The sequence below is a fragment of the Sturnus vulgaris genome, chromosome 27 (assembly GCF_052056855.1).
Source record: "Sturnus vulgaris isolate bStuVul1 chromosome 27, bStuVul1.hap1, whole genome shotgun sequence".
NCBI classification, from domain to species: Eukaryota; Metazoa; Chordata; class Aves; order Passeriformes; family Sturnidae; genus Sturnus; species Sturnus vulgaris.
Window position 1 is genome coordinate 5,329,904 of NC_142269.1, and position 21,110 is coordinate 5,351,013.

Here is a 21,110-nt window from a genome sequence, read left to right on the forward strand (position 1 = left end):
ATTACAGAATTTTGGTGCAGTGAAAAGCATTAAGGCCATCAGAGCCCCTCTGGGTGCTGCTGCTGGGCCAGGGCACACCATGGGTCTTTCTCCCAGACTTTACCCTGCCTCAGCTGGCACCAGGGAAGCACTGGCAGAGCCCCGGGCAGGGTGTTGCTGTCAGGGTCGTTAACAGCAGCAGTAAGTTTAGCCGGGGCACTCACTAATCCGGGATTGACAGCTGGCCCCGCACGCCTGGCCCGGCCTCCCGCAGGCTATTTAAACCCGATATTAATTTGTTTAATGTCATCAGCAGTTTGGCGTTACTGCAAGGAGCGCCGAGCAGAGGGAGCTGGAAATGTAAAGACTGGGAGGAGGGGAATGACAACCACACGATGGCTGTTCTCCTTTCCTCGGGGATAACCACAAACCATGAGCAAATCTGGCATCTCCTGACCTCCAGCCCCTCTGGCAAGGACCGGCTGGACCGATGTACAGCCCTGACCCCCTCTCCATCCTCCATTTGCCCTCGCCCCCAGCCCTGAACAGCCCTTTCAGTTCTACCCAGCAATTCCCTCAATAAATCCTCTCCCAGCTGCGGCTCATGCTGCATTTATCCCAGCCAAGCGTGCAGGTCCTGACTGGCATCGCCATGGCTGAAAGGGCTCGAGCTGGATGACACGGAGGGGTGGGAGGGAGGAACGGCGCTGTGGGACGCTGCACTTTGTGGCCGAGCCTTTGAGGCCAGCTGGAGTAGAGGCTAATTGCAGGTGCTGATTACACCCCTGCCATTAACGCCTCCGGCCCTCCCTGCCCAGCCCAGCGGATCACTGGAATTTCCCAGCTCTGCAGTGTGGGTCTGTCCGGTGCATAACTTGCTATATTTGTCTATGTACCCCAGAGCTGGCATAGGGCAGCAGCACAAACCCTCTCACAGGGTCTAGACCCGCATCCCCCTCCCAGTGGGGCTGCCCTACATCCCAGGGAGCAAAGCCCGTGGCTGCAGCTCCCCACAACCTCCGCTGTGGGATGAAGCTGCTGAAGCATCTACCCCGGAGTGGCTGAGAAGGGTGCCCAGGGGCCATGACAACCAACTCCACCATCCCGTGGGAGGCACTAAAAAAATCCCAGAGCCAACATGGGTCAGATGCTACAGCCCTTTGCAGTCACCACTTTCCAACATGGGTTGATATCCACATGCAGGACACTGATGGATGAGCATCCCAAGAGTGTGGGGATGGAACCAGAGGGTTTCTTGTGAAATGGGCCCAGGCCCCAGACCTCAGCCTACACCTCATCACACACATCCCAAGAGAGGCAAATCCCAAACACGCATTAAGAGGGGGAAGCATTTGCCAGCAGCCGCCGTAGAGCCGGGCTTGCTTGGGCAGGTCTGCTCGAATCCTGCCTGTAGCTTAAAGCACAAGGGAAGGCAGGGAGAAGGGGAGGGTGCTCGGGCTGAGTTGGGGCACCAATGTCACCAATTCCCTGGGTTCTTTGTGACAACAGACTCCAAGAACCACAACAGAGGGATTACTCCTAACCCTACTGAGGGCAGTGTTAAATTCCTTGCTGGCTGAGGAAGGTCCAGGACTGGCTCTTCCCACCCTTAGACTCCAGAGGCAGCCCGGAAAATAGTGACCAGAAGTGGGCAATGAATACATCAATAAAGGAGGAGGGAGAAAAGCCTAGTCAGAATTGTTCCCCTGCCCAAGTCTGCTGAGCCTCCCAGAGCCTTTCTGGCTGACTTTGTTCACCAAGGATTTAGGGTATAATTTGGGGGTGAAAGACGCCAGATAGGATCAAGAGTGATACACCTGGAGGATGTGTATCGGCTTTCTTCTGCTCTGTAACCTGAGCCCCATCAGAAGCAGAAGGCTCCGGCTGAAGCAGCCGCCGGCGGTTCATCCCTGCCGGGCCAGGAAGGCAGGCGCTGACCTTTCCTGCTCCTGAGTTTGCTCAGGATTAAGGTAACATATTTTAATGGCTGGATCCTCCTCCCCCGGGGGGCTTCTCACACAAAGAGATTGGGGTTTGTGGCTCACAGTCCCGCCGTGACCCCCTGATAAACAGAGACTTGCCAAACTGCTGAGTTCACAGTACCCACATAGATAATTTTTTTAAATTAATCCACAGTTTTTTAATGAATCTTTCTTGCAGATTTCTGCTTTCATGCATTTAAAAGGAGCAAACCTGGGAGCTATGTGTCAGTGGAGGAGACACACACCCCCAGCTCTGTCCCCCAAGGATGAGCCAAGGTGGGCAGGTCTTTGGTAGCAGAGTGATGGCCTGTGCCTCCCATCTTCATCATCTTTCCCAGGGAAATGGCTAATTACAAAGGCATCCAGGACAGGTCTGTGAAACGAGTGGAGAAACTGGATGACCTAAAAATATTTAATTATCAGGAAAAAGGGTGGAAATTACACCTGGAAATAGTTTCAGAGAGAGAGTGCAAGATTTTCCATCTAATTGAGGAGGGCCCTCCTGGAAGGAACAGGGCAGAAGGTTCCACTTTCCCACCACACTTTGGCTCCCCCTTACCCAGTGCTGATTTCCTGGGGGGGCACAGGGCCCACATAGAGTCAATTGGGGTTTGGCATGGAAACCAACTACCCAAAATCTTCTGGACGCTTAATTAGCCAGGGGTGATGCTGTCTCTGATCTTGCTCATCAGGTTTCTGCTTAGCTTTGGCCCCTCAGGAGCTGCTGGTGCCCAGGCAGCTCATCTGGACAAACACTCTGGTGCCACAGACCACACTGAGACACTTCAGCTGGCACGACAACGACCAGATAAATGAAACTATTCCTCATAAATCTGTGGCTGTAGAAAATAACAAAGGTAAGCTGGAGCTGTGTTGTGGGCAAGCTGTCCAAAAGCAGTGATAACTCAGGGGCATGAAAAAGGAAGGGAACCGAATTGGAGGTGAGCAGCAGTGGCTGCAGGCAGAGGCAGCCCTGCTCCAGCTGCTCCAGCAGCTCCAAGAGCTCTGATAATTCCAACAGATCCCACATGCTACAAAAACAGAGAGCTGGGGGCAGCCCAGGGAGGCTGCAGGGAAAGGCCACGGTCCTTGTGCTGGCTATGAACACCAATTCCCCCACGGCCAGCTCATCCAGAGCTCTGCACCACTCTGCTCCCAGCGTCACCAGCTCTCCCAGAAACACCAGGACCAGAGAGCAGGTCCCTGAATCCCTGCTCCCAATCCCAGGCTGTGGACATGGTTCCAAAAGGCAGAATCCCATTTTCTCCCTCTGCACACCCGCACTGACGCCACGGGGTTATGAAAAGGAGAGCTCACTTCGGGAAAGAGGCAGAAGCACGACGAGGGGAGATCATCTCTTCAGAAAAAAATTTATATTGCTTACGACTTACTGTCTGGGAACATAAAACAGTTTAAGAAGCCGACCCTAAATCACAGTGACAGCTCCACACTACCCACAGCCCTCTGCCTGCCCTCCCCCTGCTCCCCCCGACCTGCCTCCCCTCCCTCCCTCCCTCTTCTCCTGGTTCCGAACTCTCGCTCCGCCCGTGCCCCCGGGCGAGCCGCACACGCGTGTGCACACACACACACACACACAGACACACAGACACAGCGGGCACGGAGAGCGGCCCGAGGATGGAGGCTGGGGGGGATGAGCAGCGTTTCCATCCCCGAGACGCGGACAGGTCACTTCCCAGTGGCTGTCACCCCTCCCCAGTCCCCCCCGTTCAGTCCCGGTGCTCTTTGGGACGGCGGCGCAGCCCTCGCACGCACAGCCCGGCACGACCTGTTCCACCCAGCACCTCTAATTCCCCGTGACAGCCGGGCTGCGAGCGCGGAGCTACGGGATGCAGCTGTGGGATGCAGTAGGATGCTCGCCTCTCTCCCGTGTCAGAGCAGAACAGTGGCTGAGAACAGCAGAGACCCCCGGGGGTGCCGAGGTCCCCCATGTCCTCAGCCCTCCCTGGGGATGTTTAAGACACTGCAGCCCCCAAGTGCTCGGGGGTAAAAGCCAAGCCCTCCAAACAGGATGCATTTGGATCCAATGCCTGGGGTGGGCACAAGAGCCACAAATGCCTGACCCTGAAGCATCCCCAGCACTGAGCACCCTTCCTAAGGGGACATCATCCCCATCCCGGGGACCAGCGCCCGCTCAGAGCTGCTGATGGAGCTCTGGAAAAGGCCCCTTCAGGCTCAGAGCTCTTTCAGCACCGGCACCAGTGGGTGCTGACAAGTTGGGACACGCTCATGGATTATCTGCTGCTTTGACCATTTTTTCCCCGCTTAAAATAAATCCCAGGTTTCCTCTTCCAAATCTGCTGAGCTGATGCTACTGGGAAATGGTGAAGTATTCCATGGCTACATGTTCCTCGTTGTTCTTAATCCACTTCTAATTAATGTCACGTGTGTTGCAGCCCTGAGCTGAGTGGCCGTGAAACACCATTGAGGCAACTTGACAGCGAACCGACTGGAAGAAAGCGACAGCAAAATCCGCGATTAAAGAGGAATGGCTCACAACTGCAGGGCTTAAAAATAACGCGAGGCAATTTCCTACTGATTTTGGGAAAGATCACCACTGCCAGCAGCGCAGCACAGCCTGTGTTGTGCCAGCACCACATCAGTGGCACCCTGACACTCCCATGGCACAGGCAGCCCCACCAACCCACATGAAGATGATACTTGATATATATATTCTGACCTTGATATATTTTGGCTTGGCTTCTCTTTCTTAAGGCAAAGCCCTTCCATGGATGCAGCTGGAGCATCCACCCAAGTGCCCAAGCCCCTGCCATGGGAAGCTCCCACCTCCTTCATTCCAGCAGCACAAGAAAAGCCCTGCAGCCTCTCTGTGTCATTTTATGGCCAAGAGTTTAAATTTTAAGGATCTTTTTAGAATACGTGTGCCAGGGGAAAATATCCCTGAAGCTCTGACCAGAAGTGGGGTGCAGAGCCAGAGGTCAGAGTTCTGGTGGGGAATGCTCCACACCACAAAAACCTTCCAGCCAAAGCTGAACGTTAATCAATTCATTTTCTATTTGAAGTTACAGACTCAATAAAATCAGAGATTAATTATGCTACAGTTATTAATCCACAGAAAGCTGAATAGCTGGGCTTTTCAGAGGGACAGCAATCTAGTGGGGTATTTTCTGAGGATTTACTAAGGGAACAGTTTTCTCTGGATTCATGGGCCAGCACAATCAATGTGGGCTCATGTGCCACCACTCACCTGGTGCCCACAGGTCCTTTCCCCCACAGAAACTGTTTTGGTTTTTTTTGTTAAAAACAAGCATTTAGTGAAACAGGGCTTTTCTTCTAGTTCCCAGTGGCAAGGGTAAATCCCTCCCCTTCTCAGCCCTCCCAGCTCTGCCCCCCAGGAGCCTCAAGGGACATCCCTGCACCCCATCCCTATGAAGGGATGAGGTGATGAGGGGAAGGGAGAAGCCTGTGAGTGAGCACAGGGAAGGAAAAGGTACAATTACCCAACTGAGCTTCTTCAAATTATTCCTGATCCCAGCCAACATCTTTAAGACATGAAAAAACCATTATATTTCTCCCACTGAGATTCCAGGTTATTCAAATCTGATCTGAAAAGCTATTTTTGTTCATCTTTGCTCACAGCTGAAGGAAGCAGCCGAGGCCAATGGAGCAGGAGGACTCCGTATGTTTGTCCTTCATAAATTCACAGAAGCTTAAAATCTGAACCCTGGTGCTGCTTGGGCACAAGGTATTGATCAGCACCTGGCAGATGCAGGGTCTGTCCCAGCCAAATGTTAAATCCTCTTTAACACTTAGGCTGGGCATGGATCTGCCATTGGGAAGTTTGGGAGAAAACAATGTGCTGCCAGTGTACCTGGTGATGGACGCTGTGAAGTGGCTCCCATGCCAGCCAGATACTGGCCTGTCCCTACCAAATTTGTCCAAAAAGTCCCAAAAGCGGGAGAGCAGCAAACTGCTGCAGGAGGTAAGGAGGAAGCAAGAAAGAACAATTTTTCCTCTGGCATTGCTGGAGCCAGCATCAAGGCTGGGCACAGCCGGGAGCTCCATCAAGGGCAGATGTGAGAATGTCCTAGCCCCGACCTAGTGTTGACATGACTGCTGCACCCGATTAGTCCCAATTAGACCCTAATCCCACATGTTTGCAAATTATTTAAATCAATACCTTGGGATTATTGCAGACAAAGCCCCGCTGAACATCGCTGAAACGGATTGGCACCAGTTTGCTGGGTAATGAACAGCTGAAAGGCTGTGACAGCAGGGAGCAGTGGGGGAAGGAGGAGGGAATTCAGTGAGCAACGAGCTGCCAGAGCACACAGAGCAGGGTCATGGAAATGAACATGGCCCAGGATCACAGAGCAAGATCATGGATCACACATCCACACCCGCCAGACTGCCCATGGTCAGACCCACCAGTTCCCTCCCTCTGCTGCTCTCCACCCCAAGGCATGGATTTCCCAGGTGCTGCTCTGGGTGGTTTTCAGCAGTTGTCTCTCAGCAGGGCTCTCCCAGACCAGCTGAGAGCGCAGCCATGGACTCCTTGGTCAGTGCCACAGGCACAGCCCAGCCTCAGGCAGGAGCCATTCAAGGAGAGTGGGCTCCCTGCCAGCTGCCAAAATCAGGGAGTTCATCCGGCACCCCCCGTGAAACCCAAGATAATCCCACCAGCAGCTGCCAGCCCCCCCTGACTCCCAGAGCAGCCCAGGCTCCCCCGGGGTCCCCACGTCCCCTGCTGGGGGCCCCGCTCTCTACTGCAGGCCCAGTGATGCTGAAGCTGTCACAGCGATTTCTCTGCTCATCTCAAACCTTTCTGCTCCCAAACACGCATGGACAGACATTTCAGTGGATAATTGGGAAAAACAGGACCTTTCCCTTTGCAAGGAACTGTTGTTGCAGGGCTGTGTTGTCAAGGGGGGGACAGCACCAATGTGGGGCGGGGTGAGAGCATTGGGCAGCCAGGGAGAGGGTCAGGGTACACAATGTCAGGAGGTATGGGAGAGCAGGAAGAGCTTTGGACACGAATCAGCCCCAGGGCACAGCTGCCTCTGGGTGCTTTGGCTCTGCCTTGGCATTTGGTTTGGAGAAGCAGCTCAGCAGCCTCCAAAGTCAAGAAAAGTGATTTGAGTTGGGCTCGGGGCTTGTGTGAACCCTCCTGGCACAGGAGATGCCTGAATAGTGTGTCCTTCCCACGGACCCTGGCCAAAGGGGTATGAGCTGCTGTCAGCTCAGATTTGCCTGGGAAACCAGAGCCTTGTGTTCCAAAGGAGAGTGCTTCCCACTGCCTTTCAGAGAGATGTGGGCTGGCAGAGCCCAGAGACAATGCTCTGGTAGCAGCGTGTGTGAGTTGTTCCTTACTTCCCATGACTTTTTGTAGACACTGGTGGAAAGGACTTTTGGGGAGAAAAATGGATCAGGGTGTAAGCTCTGAAATGCTCCAGCTCAGCCTGTCCTGTGAGGAGAGCTCCCAGAGATATCTCAGAGATGATCCAGGATAAGAGGGAACAGGAGCCCCTTGTCCATGCCCCTGCAGCCCTGGTCCCCATTTCAGGATGGCTCAGCTCTTCCTGCTCAGTCAGCACCAGACTGTGGTTTGTTTCCCGAGGACTCTGAGAGCAAACTGAGATCGCTTGGGCTCCCTGGGAAATCACAGGCAGTAATTAAATCACTCGTGACCCAGTTGGATTAGAACTGGCATCTGCGGCATGAAAACGTCTTTCATCTGTGGGCACCCTGTACCTAATCACCACCTTCACCATCATTCCATACAGGACAATAAGGATCTGGGATCTGTCTTGCAAAAGAAACATCTAATAAGCAATAATTTGTTTTTAAGTTGGGGGCTCTCTGGTACAGAGCTAATGAATTGTAATGACACTGATTAGCATGTTTGCCAGCGACGCTCCTCTGCAGCTTTGCTCCACGAGACGCCAGCGATCACAGCCTGTGCAGGAAGAACAGATACGAGGAGCCAGAGGGGAATGGGGAGACTGAGTGGTGGCTGGGAAGCTGCCTTTGATGTAGCTGTGGATGTCAGCATGAGACAGAGATTCCAGCCCAGAGGAACATCCCATCTTTGTCTAACTCAATTATTTCATTTAATCCACTGTCCTTAACCTCCCAAGACTCCCTCGGTGCTGACACGCCACTGGAGACCTGTGTTAGCCATTCCTGTCTGTGGGCTGTGCCAGGCTGAGCCCAGCCCCAGAGCAGGCAGCTGCCCAGGAAGGGGTCACTGCTCCCAGGACCGCAGGCAGATGCATTTTCTCAGCACCTGAAAGTGCAGGTCTGGCCGGTGAAGGGCTCCTAGAGGAGTGTGATGAGGCAGGGCAGGGCTTCCCCAGCATCCCATCTCTCTGCCAGCCCTGCCTGTGCCCTCCTGCCCATGTGCTGCAGCCCAGCCAGGAGCTCGCCCTGCACTTGTCCTCAGCTCCCTAGGGCAAGGCAGACAGGGCTGGTCTCCTTTGTGTTTTGGGGGGACTCATATGACACCAAGTACCCCCAGTGCCAGTGTCAGGAGCGGTGCAGAGGGGACACAGGAGTCGCATCAGTCAGTTCCCAGCCGCCTCAGGAGGCTGAGAAAGGCTCACAGTGACAACGCTGGAAGTGACATTTTTAACCAAAAGTGCAGGGAAAGGTCAGCTCCGGCGGGAACAGGAGGGACAGGGAGGTGCAGGGAGCAGCTGCTGCCTGCAGTTTCCCCACATAAGCAGATCAGAGCCCTGAGCACGCAGGAGCGGCTGCTCCTTGCCCGGCAGAGCGGAGCGTGGGGGGCCGGCACCGCGGGGCCCCAGGGGTGCGACACTGGCAGAGGTCAGGGACGGTGCAGAAACACAAAGAGCAGACTGGAATGCTCCAAGATTCTTTGGCTCAGTAGGAAATGCATCCCTGGACAGCCTCCCATCAGGCCACAACCAGATTGAGGGGAGAAGCTGGAAGCTGCAGGCTGGAATTTATGAGCCCTATCCCCATTAAAATAGCCTGCGATATTTCCATCTGTCAGTAATGTTGATGAAGAGACCTGCTCCTTTGCATATCCCAGGCCTTACCCAAACAAAATCAGCACCAGTCAGGGCAGGATTTGGCACACAGATGACTATTGCCGTGCTAGGAATTTATGGCTCCAGCCTGTCCAGTCTCTAGTAAGACAGGAGCAGGGAACCATATAATCTCTAAGGTCTCTTCCATCCCAAGGCATTCTGTGATTCTATACAATTCCCTTGGTCTGCTGCTAACAACAAACCCTCACAGCCAAAGGCTCAGGCGGAGCAGGTCAGCCATGGTGACAGGGTGACATTTCTGGGCACATTTCCCTGCTTTTGTGCATAAAATCTGCAGCAGCCAGCTGGGCCCAGCCAGGTGAATGCTGGCAGATGGCACAGAGGGCAAGTGAGTCCTTGCCCTTGCACAAGCTCCTGCCCAGCAGCACAGCACCTGCACGTGACAGCATTCCTGCCGTGTGCCGGCATCCCTGCCACAGCCAACAGGTGAGGGGCCTCAGCACCAACACCTAAACAGCATTTTGAATCAAACTCAGCACAGATACAGGAGAAGTGCACAGCAGGAGCCTGGAGGGACATGGTTAAGTTGGCACCTGGAAAGCAGCATCCAGCAGCCCAGCAACTGACAGCTCCTCCAACCTTGGACACGCATGTCCCCGCTGCACAAACCAGCTACAGAACTCAAGACACCCACAAAGACAGAGCAGCAGCAACTACGCTTGCACATGGACAAACCCATACATGTCTACCCCTCTGCTGCTGCAGCATGGCTTCTTGGGCCCCAAAACCACTTGAGGACTGGCAGTGACAGCTGGGGGAAGCCCTGCAGCTCGGGTAGACCAGCAAGTGACAGACGCCAAGGACAAAATACAGCATTTCTGAACTTTCCACGAGCCCAACAGAGCAGTTGTGCCAGAGCAAGGGCAGCCTTTGGGCAACCTTGACCTGCTGGGTGGGCTCCTACCTTGGGCTGCTGGCATCTTCCCCTTGTTTAGCTGCTTGAGGCGCTTCTGGTGGGACTTGCCGTTGTAGTGGATCTGCGCCTGTGCAGCCGAGTTGAGTTGGATATTGCAGACCTCGCAAAGTGTGAACGACTGGTGCTTCTTCTCCCGCTTCATGCGCTGCTCGGGCTGGCTGGGGGGGCAGCTGGCCTCCTCCACCAGCTGCACTGCACTCTCGGGACTGTGGGATGGGCTCAGGGGTCGCTTCATGCCTGCAGGAGGAAGGACAGACCCACTGTGAGGACAGAGGGACAGGAACAGGTGCCAGGTGAGGCAGGAGAGCCCAACACAGGTCCCACACCTGTGGTGCGTCTGAATCTGAGGGGATCCCTGAGCAAGTGCAACAGCGTTTGGGCAAGACGACATGAGCAGCAGCATTCCCAGGAGGTTAGTGCTGGAGTAGAGAACAACCCACTTCTTCCAAGTTTCCAGCTCTAGACGACACTGCTTGTGTCAGGCCACGTCTCTCTGTTCATTCGTGGGCAGCATTGTGGGTGGCCCAAGGCAGAGTTAGGATGGAACCAACCTCTGCAGGCAAGAGATTCAGCTGGAAGAACTTGTGTGCGGTGAGGGTGTCCCAGAGCCTGTCTCCACCACGGCAGGAGAACGACTGGCACCGGCACCATCTGCCACCAACAGGTGCCTGTCCTGAACATGGGGCTCTGTGGGACTAACTTGCATCAGGAGCTGGAGCCCCAAACCACAGAGAAGACCTGCCCATGGAGGGCCTGGGGCCATCTGGGGACAGCCCTCCAGTGGCCTTTGCCTTGCAGGGACACTTTTCCTGCTGCCCGACCCCGGCGGGACATGCAGAGCAGCCTCGAAGGCGCAAAGGTCACCCGAGCCCTGTGATCCAGTTACCACCTCGGAGCTGGCAGCTGCGGCTTACAAATACCCGCAGGCACGCCAAGGGGCCGAGGCAGGGGCCAGGGTGTCTGTGGGTGGCCAGGCAGGACCCAAGGGTGCCCTGCAGGGATGTCACCGGCATCCTCGGCAGGGCTGCACGGGGACCGCACCGGGGGCTTCGGCTCAGCCTGTCCAAAACCCCGCTGGGTCGAGCCGGCGTGGCCGCCCCCCAGCACTCAGCGCCCAGCAGGCTACGAGGGCTCGGGTGGCTCCACCGGGGAGGTCTCGGTTCGCTGCAGCCCCGGTCGTGGCCCCGCGGTGGCGCCGCCGCTCCGCTCCCGTCCCGCGCGTGGGTCCCGCGGCAGCGGAACCGGGACCGGGGACGGGGAACTGCGGGGACCGGGCGGGGGCAGGGGGACAGGGGACAAGGCGGACAGGGGGACAACGGGGAGAGGGGCAGCGGGGACAGGGAGATAACGAGGAGAGGGGACAGCGGGGACAGGAGGACAGCGGGGACAGAAGGCAGCGCGTTCCCCGTCGCAAGGAGGGGGTGCGCTGCCACTCACCCACCCACTGGGTGAGCCCCCCTCTCCTCAGAGCGTCTCAGCCCCTTCCTGCACCCCGGAGGTGGCCACGAGTGTCACCATCAATAGTCCTGTTTAGCCAAAAGGAGCGGGAGGCTTTCCCCACCAGCTGTTAACAGAGCTGGAGGCCTTTCCCAGGATAACCATTAGCGGAGCAACCGGAAAGCAGATCTGGGAGACGATCAGCACCAGGAATTTGAGACGGGGCCTCAGGGACGCAGCGGGACACGCGGCACGCTGGTGGGGACACGCCAGCCGAGGCAGGTCGCCGGGTGCCCTTGGCATCCTCCCCCTCCCCGGGTATTTTTAATGCAATTACATCCCAGGACGCAGAGCTAAAATTGGAACATTATGTGGACAAAGTATCCCCAAAGTCTCCCTCGTCTTTAAAACGGGCACTGCTGTTGCTCTGATTAGGCAGCAGCTCCTGTGCCGGCTCCCGGGGCAGCGTTTGAAGGTCTGTCCTAATTGCACGCACACTTGTTGTCTCATTCACTTAATTTCTTCTGCGCCTGTTCTGCTTCTCAGGTGTCAGGGCCACAAACTGGGTGGCTCGTGGCTGGGACAGGTCACGGGACAGGGCACGGCACGTGTGCAGGCTGGTGGCACCCTGACTGACCACTGCTTTGGGGCAGATTTCACCTTGTCAGCAAAGTGTTGAGGAGTTTTTGGCCAGGGGATGGGGGTGCTGCTAACTTTCACAGGAGGGAAACTAAGGCAAGGTGAGGGTGAAGTGACACCTCCATGGTGACTCAGGGGCTCTGAGCCAAACGCAGCTCAGAACACAGGGTCACTGCATCCCAGCTCCACCACCCATCCCACCCCAGGGCCAATGAGGTCAAGCTTTTGTCTCCTCTATGCAGGAGGATCACAATCAGTTGCAAAATTTTGGGTAGTCTTCCCAAGGGTTCTCCTGGATGGTGGGAGATGAGCTGCCACTCACCCACCACTGCCCAGATTTGACCTGGCTGATCAGCATCAGTGACACCTCCCTGATGACACCCTGCCACCTGTACTTCTTGCTGCCCTTCCTTCAGAGCCAAAGGCTCTGCCGGCCTCACAGGGGATGTCTCTTTGGCTGCTGATTTTTTGAAGGAGACCCGTGCTGGGTCATCCTTTACTCAGTTCCTGAATGCAAAGCAAACTCCAGAAACCACAACTTCCCGCACAGGCTGCAGTCACTGGAAGTGGCTGCATGCCCACCCACTGTGCTGAAGCAGCATCCCAAAGCATCCTACAGTATTCCAGAACATCCCACAGCATCCCACAGTATCCCACAGCATCCCACAGTATCCCACAGCATCCCACAGCATCCCACAGCAACCCAGAAAAGCCGCTGGCTAGGCATGAGATACATCAGCTGGGCAGTGAGGGTCTGGCCAAGCTGCAAAATCCTGATGAGAGAGCAGGTTTGATGCAGGTCAGGTCCTTTCCTTCATTTCCTGAGTTCTGAATAACCTGGGGGCAGACCCATAAAGGCCACCCTGGGCACAGGGAGTGCTGTTATCCCAGCCTGGACAGAGGTTCCCATCACATGCAACCTGAACACCTGTGCAGGGATGTTCTCTTAGTGTCCTACCTCAGCAGGGACCCTTGTGCTCCCTCCTGCCGTCAGCACCAGTTTGTGTCTCATGGGACTTTTAATTGGCCTGAACTCAACAGAGCGAACACACAGGACCAGAACTTCCCCCCAAGTCAAACTGCCTTTGCCACAGAGCTGAGGGGACCTGACAGCAGCTAACTGGAGATCTCTCCATTCAGTAATATGGGATCAGGGAAAACACTGCCTGAACAGAAAGTGCATGAACTTGGCAAGAGAGCAAGAAAACTGAAGAAAAAAAATCTTATTTGAGTTCACTAGATTACATTCTACTGAATCCACATTCCTTTCCTCCAGCTGAGTACACACAACAGTAAATAAAAGCAGCAGAAGTAAAAGAAAATGTTGGTATGAAAGTGGCCACCAATAGTTGTCACAAAATTCCCTCAACCCCCTGAGTAAGGACCAATTCCGTGGTCCCTGTTCACATCAGTAAGGACCCTCAGGAAAGCCAGAGCTGCCACAACACCTCACCCAAGCACGACTCAAATCACTGCATCCCATCATCTCAGGGTTTGCACCATTAAGCAGCTCTGTGATCCTGCCACTGCCATGCATGTTTGCACCAGGGTCCCTGTCTGTGTCCCCCTCCAGAGCCAGCAGGGAGCCCCAGACCCCCTGTAGCAGCAGCCCCACCATCCTCACAGAACCCTCACCACTGGCACAGGCAATTTCCAGCCCACCCACCCATTTGGGCTCAGGATAGAGCAATGCCTCTTCAAGGCAGCACCTGGTGCCCCAGCCTGGCACAGGAGGCTCCTACCTGGTGCTGGTGAAGGGAACTCCGAGCCCTGCCCTTGGCTCCTGCCCTTGTGCCACGGCCGTCAGGGCACCGCAGCCGCCCCTATGCCTGGAGAGTTGCAGACACTTGTCTCATATTTCAAGGAGCACTTCAAATGCGGTTCGATCGCCACTAAATCAGCGCTCATCAGCAGCCTCCGGACGAGAGCCGGCACGTCCGAGTTGGTGCCTGTGGCTCAGCAAGTTCCCAAAGAGCCCCGGGCGTCACGCGGGGCAGCGGGCGCCAGCTGGCAGGGGGTGGCACTGGGGGAGCCACCTTGAGCCAAGAGCAGGCGGATGCACCTGACAGCAGCTCTCAGTGACAGGGGAGATGGGGGAATGGGGCAGCTTTCTGGGCTGCCTCGAAGTCTGGGCCCAGAGAATTCCCTGTGTAACTTCATGAACAGGCACTGGCTGCTGGTGGAGGGATGGGAAGGCCACCGGGCTCGCTGCAATGAGCACAGGGGGCTCTGCCCTGGACATGGAGGTGGCCCAGGGGACCTGCTATAGCATCAGGAGATGCTTCAATGTCCTGGCCTGAGAGCTGAGCAGATCCAGGCAAACCGCAGGTTTTGGAGGGGCCTGGCCATGCCTGCAGCACTTCCAGCATTTCATAACACTGCATCAAACCAGCTGCCCCCCCAGCCCTGACATATGCTCTGCTAATGCCAGAGCGAGGCACATTTTAGGATCAGTCCATAAAGCATCCGTTGTCAGAGCAAGGATTAGTGTGAGCTGTCTCTCCTCAAGGGCTCCAGGCTGCAGGCTGGCTCCTGGCACAGGGAGCAGGCACACACAGGGCTCAGACCACCCACAACCCTCAGCTCTGAATCCCCCAAATGCCCGGTTCTTACCCTCAGATGCTCTCCAGGGTTCCCCTCAGCCTGTTCCCACACGCTGAAGGGCAGTGGGACATCTTGCAGCCTCGCAGGAGGGCAGGGAGCATCACACGGAGCACGGTGCCACTGCGCTGTCCTCTCCTTTGCACATCAAGATCATTAACACCGCAGGGCTGCGTGTCCCCTGAATCAGCAGATCCCAGCCCTGTTCCCAGGCAGCGAGGACAGCTGAAACCCGGCTGAAGGAGACACCATGGAGGGAACAATGCTGCTTCTCTGCAGCAGGGCAGGGAATGTGCCTGTCCACTCTAGGAAGCAAAACCTGGGCACTGCTACCTGCTCTCAAACCATCAGGGAAAACAGCAAAGCAAACAGAGGCGGGGAGTGTGACATTCCGTCCCGGGGCTCGGCTTCAGGTGTGAGCACAGCACAAGGAGCAGTGGGAGAGGAAGGACTGAGGCTCCATGGATTCATCTCCCCCACTGGCTGTGCAACCCCAGCCTCTCTGCTGGATGAGGAGAACCTGACAAGATCACAGCATCCTTCAGAATTCTTGTGGTCAGCACAAAGATTAGGGCAGAGCCACGTCTCACAGAGCCACTATGTTCTCTTGAGAAATAAAATACAGAGAACCGGGGAAATGGAATACAGAGAACTCAGGGAAACAAAATACTGAGAACTCAGGGAGACTCTGAGCCTTGGCAGCACCTCGTGCTCCCCTCACTGTTCGGTGAAGCTGCCACAGGGAAGTTCCCAGAGAAGATTTTCCACAAGTGCAGGATCCAGAATGACATCCAGGCCAGCTCCTAGGGAGCTGCCACCCCCACTGCAGGCACTGACAGCTGGGTCAGCAGCAGTGCCACTGGAGGCACAGCACCACAAGCACCAGCATGAGCACCATGGTGGTGGCAGTGCCAATCCCCTTCCCCCACTCACAGGTTCCCATGGCAAAGGTGAGGACACCCACCACGAGCACTTACAGTGACAAGCAGGGCTCCAGCACGTCCCACAGCAGAGGTGGGCATGGTCTTCCCTCCCAGCTCCCCTCACTCCTGCATCTGGGTCAGGAGCTTTCAGGGCAGAAATTGGCTTTTAAGTGAGTTTGTGGAGAGCTGCTGGCTAACAGGAGACCTCCAGTTTAAGCTGGAGCTCTCAAAGGCTCCTCTATTACAACGCAAATTAAATATTTGATAGTGCTAAGCAAGTGACATTTGCAGTCCAGTCACGCCAGGGGTATCAGATAGAGATATTTGCAATGGGATCTGTTTAAATCCATGTAGTGCTTTGGATCCGTCCATCAAAACAAGCCCAGAGCTTTATTAAAATCAATGTTATCAAACACCCTGCTGGGGGAGGCTCTGGAGCCCACGTGGTGGGGCTGGGGGGCAGCTGAGCCCTATTGAGCTGAGAGGCTGCAGTACAGTGCAGCTTGGGAGGAGATTTTTCTTTAAATTTTAAGAGTAGCAAGAGACTTATCCCTACCTACAGTTGTGGGAGGAAGATTTGCTGCAGCAGAAAAAAGGGAAAGCACTGGCCCAGCCTCATATGGAACCTGTTTTCAATCAGATCTCTTATATATGAGAGATTTCTGATACCTGATACCAGATCAGACATGCTCCCATTCCAGATCCATCAGATACATATTCCAGAAACTGCAATAAAGTTGTTCAGTGTGACAAATGCCTGATTCCCTTCCCCAGCTCAGCAAGTCTGCATGGGAACACACTTTGTAAAGGTATAACAAACCTACTTTAATTACCTTCCCTAAAAAAGAACTTGGAAACATAAAGGCTGAAAAGGACTTTCTGCATCTGTCACAGGAGAAGTGACAAAGTGACACAGAGTCCAGGCAACTTGTTGACAGTGAGCGCCCTTCACGGACAGATTTGGGGAAGATTTCCTTACCAGCACATGGCTCAGTCCCATCAGCTGTGGTGGGAGGGGAGGCTCCTGAGCACTGTCCCAGGACTGCTCTGGGTCTGCTCTTGGCCCAGAGATCTGGGAAGATGGGCCCAGGACACCCCAACGTGGCTGAGGGGCCACCCCACCACCAGCCCCATCTGCCCCAGATCCATGGCACTTGTCATGGTGCTGAAGCTCCCAAACCTCCCAGCTGCTGGGAAAAGTTTGCAAAAGCATCTCGAGCTGAAAGGGAGATGACAAGTAAAAAGAACCCCGAATTTATTGTTTTCTCAGAATTTAGAGTGGGAGGAAGGAAAATGGGACGACCCATGATTTTTTAATGCCTGCAGTTGGCAGCTCCATATTTAATGTGACAGCATCCCTTTAAGAAAAATATGTTCATACACAAGAAAGAAAATAAATTGGCAAAGCAATTTGCTTTCAAGCTAGGCTGACAATTCCCCACTCCAATGTTTTGCTGCAGCCTTGGATGAGCCTCAGTGGCCGGCACTCCATGCTGGGCAGGGATCATCTCAGAGGTTAAGGATGCTTCACTGGGTGACAAGCCCATCTGGGAGCAGTAATTTATCCCAGAGATGTTGTGAAGAAAGAGTGGAAGGAATAATTCATTGTGTGTGAAGTGACAAGGAGACTGTGCTGTCATGTTACCACACTGACAACTCCCCGACACAAACAGAGATGCTTGTTACAGAGCCTGAACCCACACGATCAAAGGGGCTTCTGCATTTGGGGTAGGAAGGGAGAAAAAAAGAAAGGAAGAAAGGAAAAGAAGAGCTAAATCAAAGCCTTGTTACCATTTCTTATCAAAGAAACTTGTGAGAAATGCTCTTTGCAGAACAATTAGTCACCAGGATCTGAGGCAAGCGTCCAGCAGGACCCACTGCCACACCACCCTGGTGGGGCTGCTCAGAGCAGCCTGGGGGGGACATGAACGAGCTGGCAGTGCCAGCAGGATGGACATGTCTGATAGGGGACAGCACAATGGCACCAGACCCATCAGGAAGAGAAGTGTCAGAAATCAGGGTCCAAAACCATTCCTCACTTCTGCATTCCCCTCAGTTGAGGGTTGGGACTCCCCAGAATGATGCTGCACGCCCAGCACCTGGGGTCCCTGCTGACAGCGGCAGCTCTGAAGTCAAGCCCCTAAAGCCTTGAGCTTAGTGATGACGGTGTCACACCCAGGGGTGGCACTAAATCTCTGAGCCCCCAGAGGTGCTGCTGAGGGGTCCCCAAGAGTGATGGAGGTGCAAGGGTCCTGTCCAGAACTGTGCTGCAGGAGCATTGGCCCTCAGCCTAAGTTTACACCTTGAAACCCTGACTCGTCTGTGAACACCAGGATGCCAGAGCTGACAGGCAGGGAAATGAAATGGGACAGATGATAATGAATTGCCCACATCCCTCAGTGTCTCCTGGATGTGGAGTAATGAAGTTATACATTGCTTACTGGCTAGAGGACAGAAGAAGAGTTTCAGAGCTCAGGTTTAATCAGCTCAGTGACAAGCATGGCCTGGATTCGTTCCCTGCTCTCGCCACGGTTTGGTGTCTCCACTCCTTTCCCAGCTCCCTGCTCCTGCCAGCCCAGGACTCACTGCCTTGCTCCTGCAGCACTGGGATGAAGCTGCAGGAACCCAGTCACTGCAGTGTGAGAATCCTGTGCTGTGCTGGAGGTCATCGGTGTCAGGAGAGAAGCACGTGTATCCAATTAGACTGGGAAACCTCTGCTCCCAAAAGGGCAGAGGGCAGCGAGTGTTGGCTGCCGGTGCAGGTGGCAGCTGGAGTATTTATTTGGGCAGCACTGTTAAAGTTATTTAATGAGCTCGGGTGGGTCAGCGTTCCTGTTTTAAAGGAATTCCAAAACGAACTAATGAAAAGTTGCTTATCTCCCTGCTAAGGAGACAGCCCCACTCCTGCTTCCTCCTGCTCACTGGCGCTGAGCAGGAGACATCTCCCTGCTCCCTCTCTGTGCTCACCTGCCTCCCACACGTGCATGACACTGCCACTGCTGCCGCGCTGTCACCGCAGCAGCTGCCACGCTGTCACCGGAGGGTACCTGGCACAGGAGGGGGACAGAGCTGGGCTGGGCACGGCTCACATCGGCTCCCAGTGAGCAGCACGGAGCCACGACCGGGGCGGAGGCTGGTCCTTCCATTGGGTATTCCCAGGACGGAGCCTGGGAGCTGCTGCTCCTCCAGCTGGGATGCAGCCCTGCTCTCCGTGCTGCCCGCCAGCGAATTCCAGGCAGTGGGAAACGCGGTGGCGAGGCAGCCTGGGCAGAGGGGCTGCTGACAAGTCCGTCTCCTGCCACACAAAGTGCTCATCCGTGCCAAGGGTCCAAGCATGTCCCTGCGTGGGCACAGCGCCAGGTCGCAGCCGGGATGGGAGAGGCAGCCAAGGCACGGCCCTACGAGCTGCCTCGAGGCTGCACTGGGTCTGGGATCCCAATGGGAAGTCCCGCAGTCGCCAGGCCTTTGCCAAGGGCTCCCAGCTCCCCGGGGCGTGCGGGGGACAGCGGCGAGAGGCTCAGCTCCACTGGCAGCTGGCGAGAGGTGGAGGCGTTGCTGTTATGAAAACATGCGAGGGCTGTGTCTGAAAACATTGTGAGGAGCCAGCTCCATAAATAGGCCCTTTATGGCTCTTCCCTGTGCTGAGACAGGCTCTTTCACACACACTTGGCTCCGGCACGGCGGGTTACGCGGCTGAAACAGCCCCGTGTCGGGTGGGGGAGGCTGGGGAGCACCGGGACACTGAGGCACAGAGCCCCCCGGTGCCACCACCGCACCAGCACCCCCAGAACAGCAGCCCGTGTCCCCTCGGCAGGAGCTGCGATGCCCGTGGGAGGGCAGAGAGCCGGACAGTGACCCGTGCTGTCATGGGACACGGGCAGCAGCTGCTCCGCTGTCACCACCTCCGCGCTCAGCACGCCCCGGCGCCGCAGCACACGGCCACGATTAATCAATGGATTCATCAGGGAATTGTCATTAATTGAGCAGCTCTCGTGGAGCCCAATGGTCTGCCGGGTGTCAGAAGCCGTGCGTGCAGCAGCAGCTCCTCACTGCTTTCGGCCACATCCATTTAACGCGGTGACAGCTCCGTTTGTGCCCCCTCAGCAAACGTCCCCCGGTGTGGGAGCACTGGTGACTAAAGCAGAGGGTGAACGATTAGTGACTCAGCGCATAATTTTGCTAATTTTGTGCCTTTTTTTAGCGCGGGGCGGACAGAGCTCACACAGAAAACTCTCGCCAGGCACCGCCACCGCTCCCTCGCAGCGTCCCAGCTCCGGGCACTCACCTGGGGCTGGGGAGCTCCTTGCAGGCAAGCATCTGTTTGTTGTGGTTCTGCCACGGAAATCAGGGAGAATAAGCTGAAAAACACTGCCAAGGGCTTTGGCTTGTTCTCCATTGTGCCTTTTATCGTTTCCTTTCTGACCTGGGAAAAGGCAAGGGGAGCTGGGCAGCCCCGGCAGCCCCGGCAGCGCAGCTCACGTCAGAGCTAAGCACTGAGCTCTTGTCTTGGCGGTAGCTGATGTCTGCAAACACCAGATGCCGGCTTGAATTAAGAAGCACTTTGAGCTGGAATTGTGCTGGACACCCAGCGCTGGGTGGAACCTCTGCCTGGACCACCTGCATCAGCCCGAGTACCATGTGAATGGCTGCTTCCCGCAGGCTGGGGACAGCGACAGGGATGTGCCAGCAATTCCCTCTCATCCTTATGGACAGGACAGCCACAGCACGGCAGCCGTACGAGGGCAGAAACCCGACATGCGAGAGCAGGTCCAGCACTGGGTGACTCCGTGTCTGGCAGGGCTGACCTGGCTGTCGGCGTGTCTGCACTTCCAGGTGATCCGTGCAGGAGAGGAGAATGAGGTCAATGTCCTTGGCACCGCCACCACACCTGGACGGGTCCCACTCCATGCAGGGGGATGAGCTGAACCACTCACAGGTTCCCCCATGCCACCTCCCTTGTGCATGGATCTGTGCGATCACACAACCAGTGTGACCAACGCAACCAGTGCCAGCCGCCAGCCACTCCCGCGGGGAGCTGCTGCTGATGCTGGCAATGTCACCCAGTGTCACCAAACTCTCTCATGGGGTCAGACTGACACAGCCCCAAGGCAGTTTCAGCTCCAGCCACCGCGGAGGACAGTAAATTGTCACCTCCCTAAAGCAGCTTTGTCTTTGCTTTCTCTTTAATGATTTCCCAGCTGCTTCCCCATTTCAGCCGATAATGGGACTTCACTCTCTATCTGGGTCTGAGAGGCGCTTGCCTTGTTCAGGCTGGAGAAAATCAATTCCCCTCTCACTCAAGTCTTTGCAAGACAGATGAACTGAAGATCGTGCCAGCCTGAGCAAAATATTTATTCAGTCTGGGAACAGATTTACTTTTGAACCTTCTATAAATATAGCTGAGGGCCCCCATTTAATCCCTTACCAGAAGACCTAATTTTATTTGTTTTATGTTTTGAAGAATTCTCCCTTTTCCAACGCCTTGTCAGCAGGTGAAGGAAGGCAGGATTTTTGGCACTCAGCTTGGCAGTGGGCACAGCCAGCAGTGCTGGGCTACCAGTGCCTGATCCCACTGCAGGAT

General features: G+C 55.4%; 1 protein-coding gene across 3 annotated transcripts in view; it reads right to left on the reverse strand.

The window, feature by feature from the left end:
* ZNF385C (zinc finger protein 385C) overlaps positions 1–21,110 on the reverse strand; it is a 58,187-nt gene that overhangs the window by 30,106 nt on the left and 6,971 nt on the right. For 2 of the 3 annotated variants that reach the window (XM_088179700.1, XM_088179699.1), the window contains exon 2: positions 9,918–10,166. The exons of the other annotated variant lie outside the window; for it this stretch is intronic. In XM_088179700.1, coding sequence (XP_088035826.1) covers positions 9,918–10,166 — 249 coding nt within the window. The remainder of the gene's footprint in view (positions 1–9,917; positions 10,167–21,110) is intronic. 3 annotated transcript variants of the gene reach the window in all.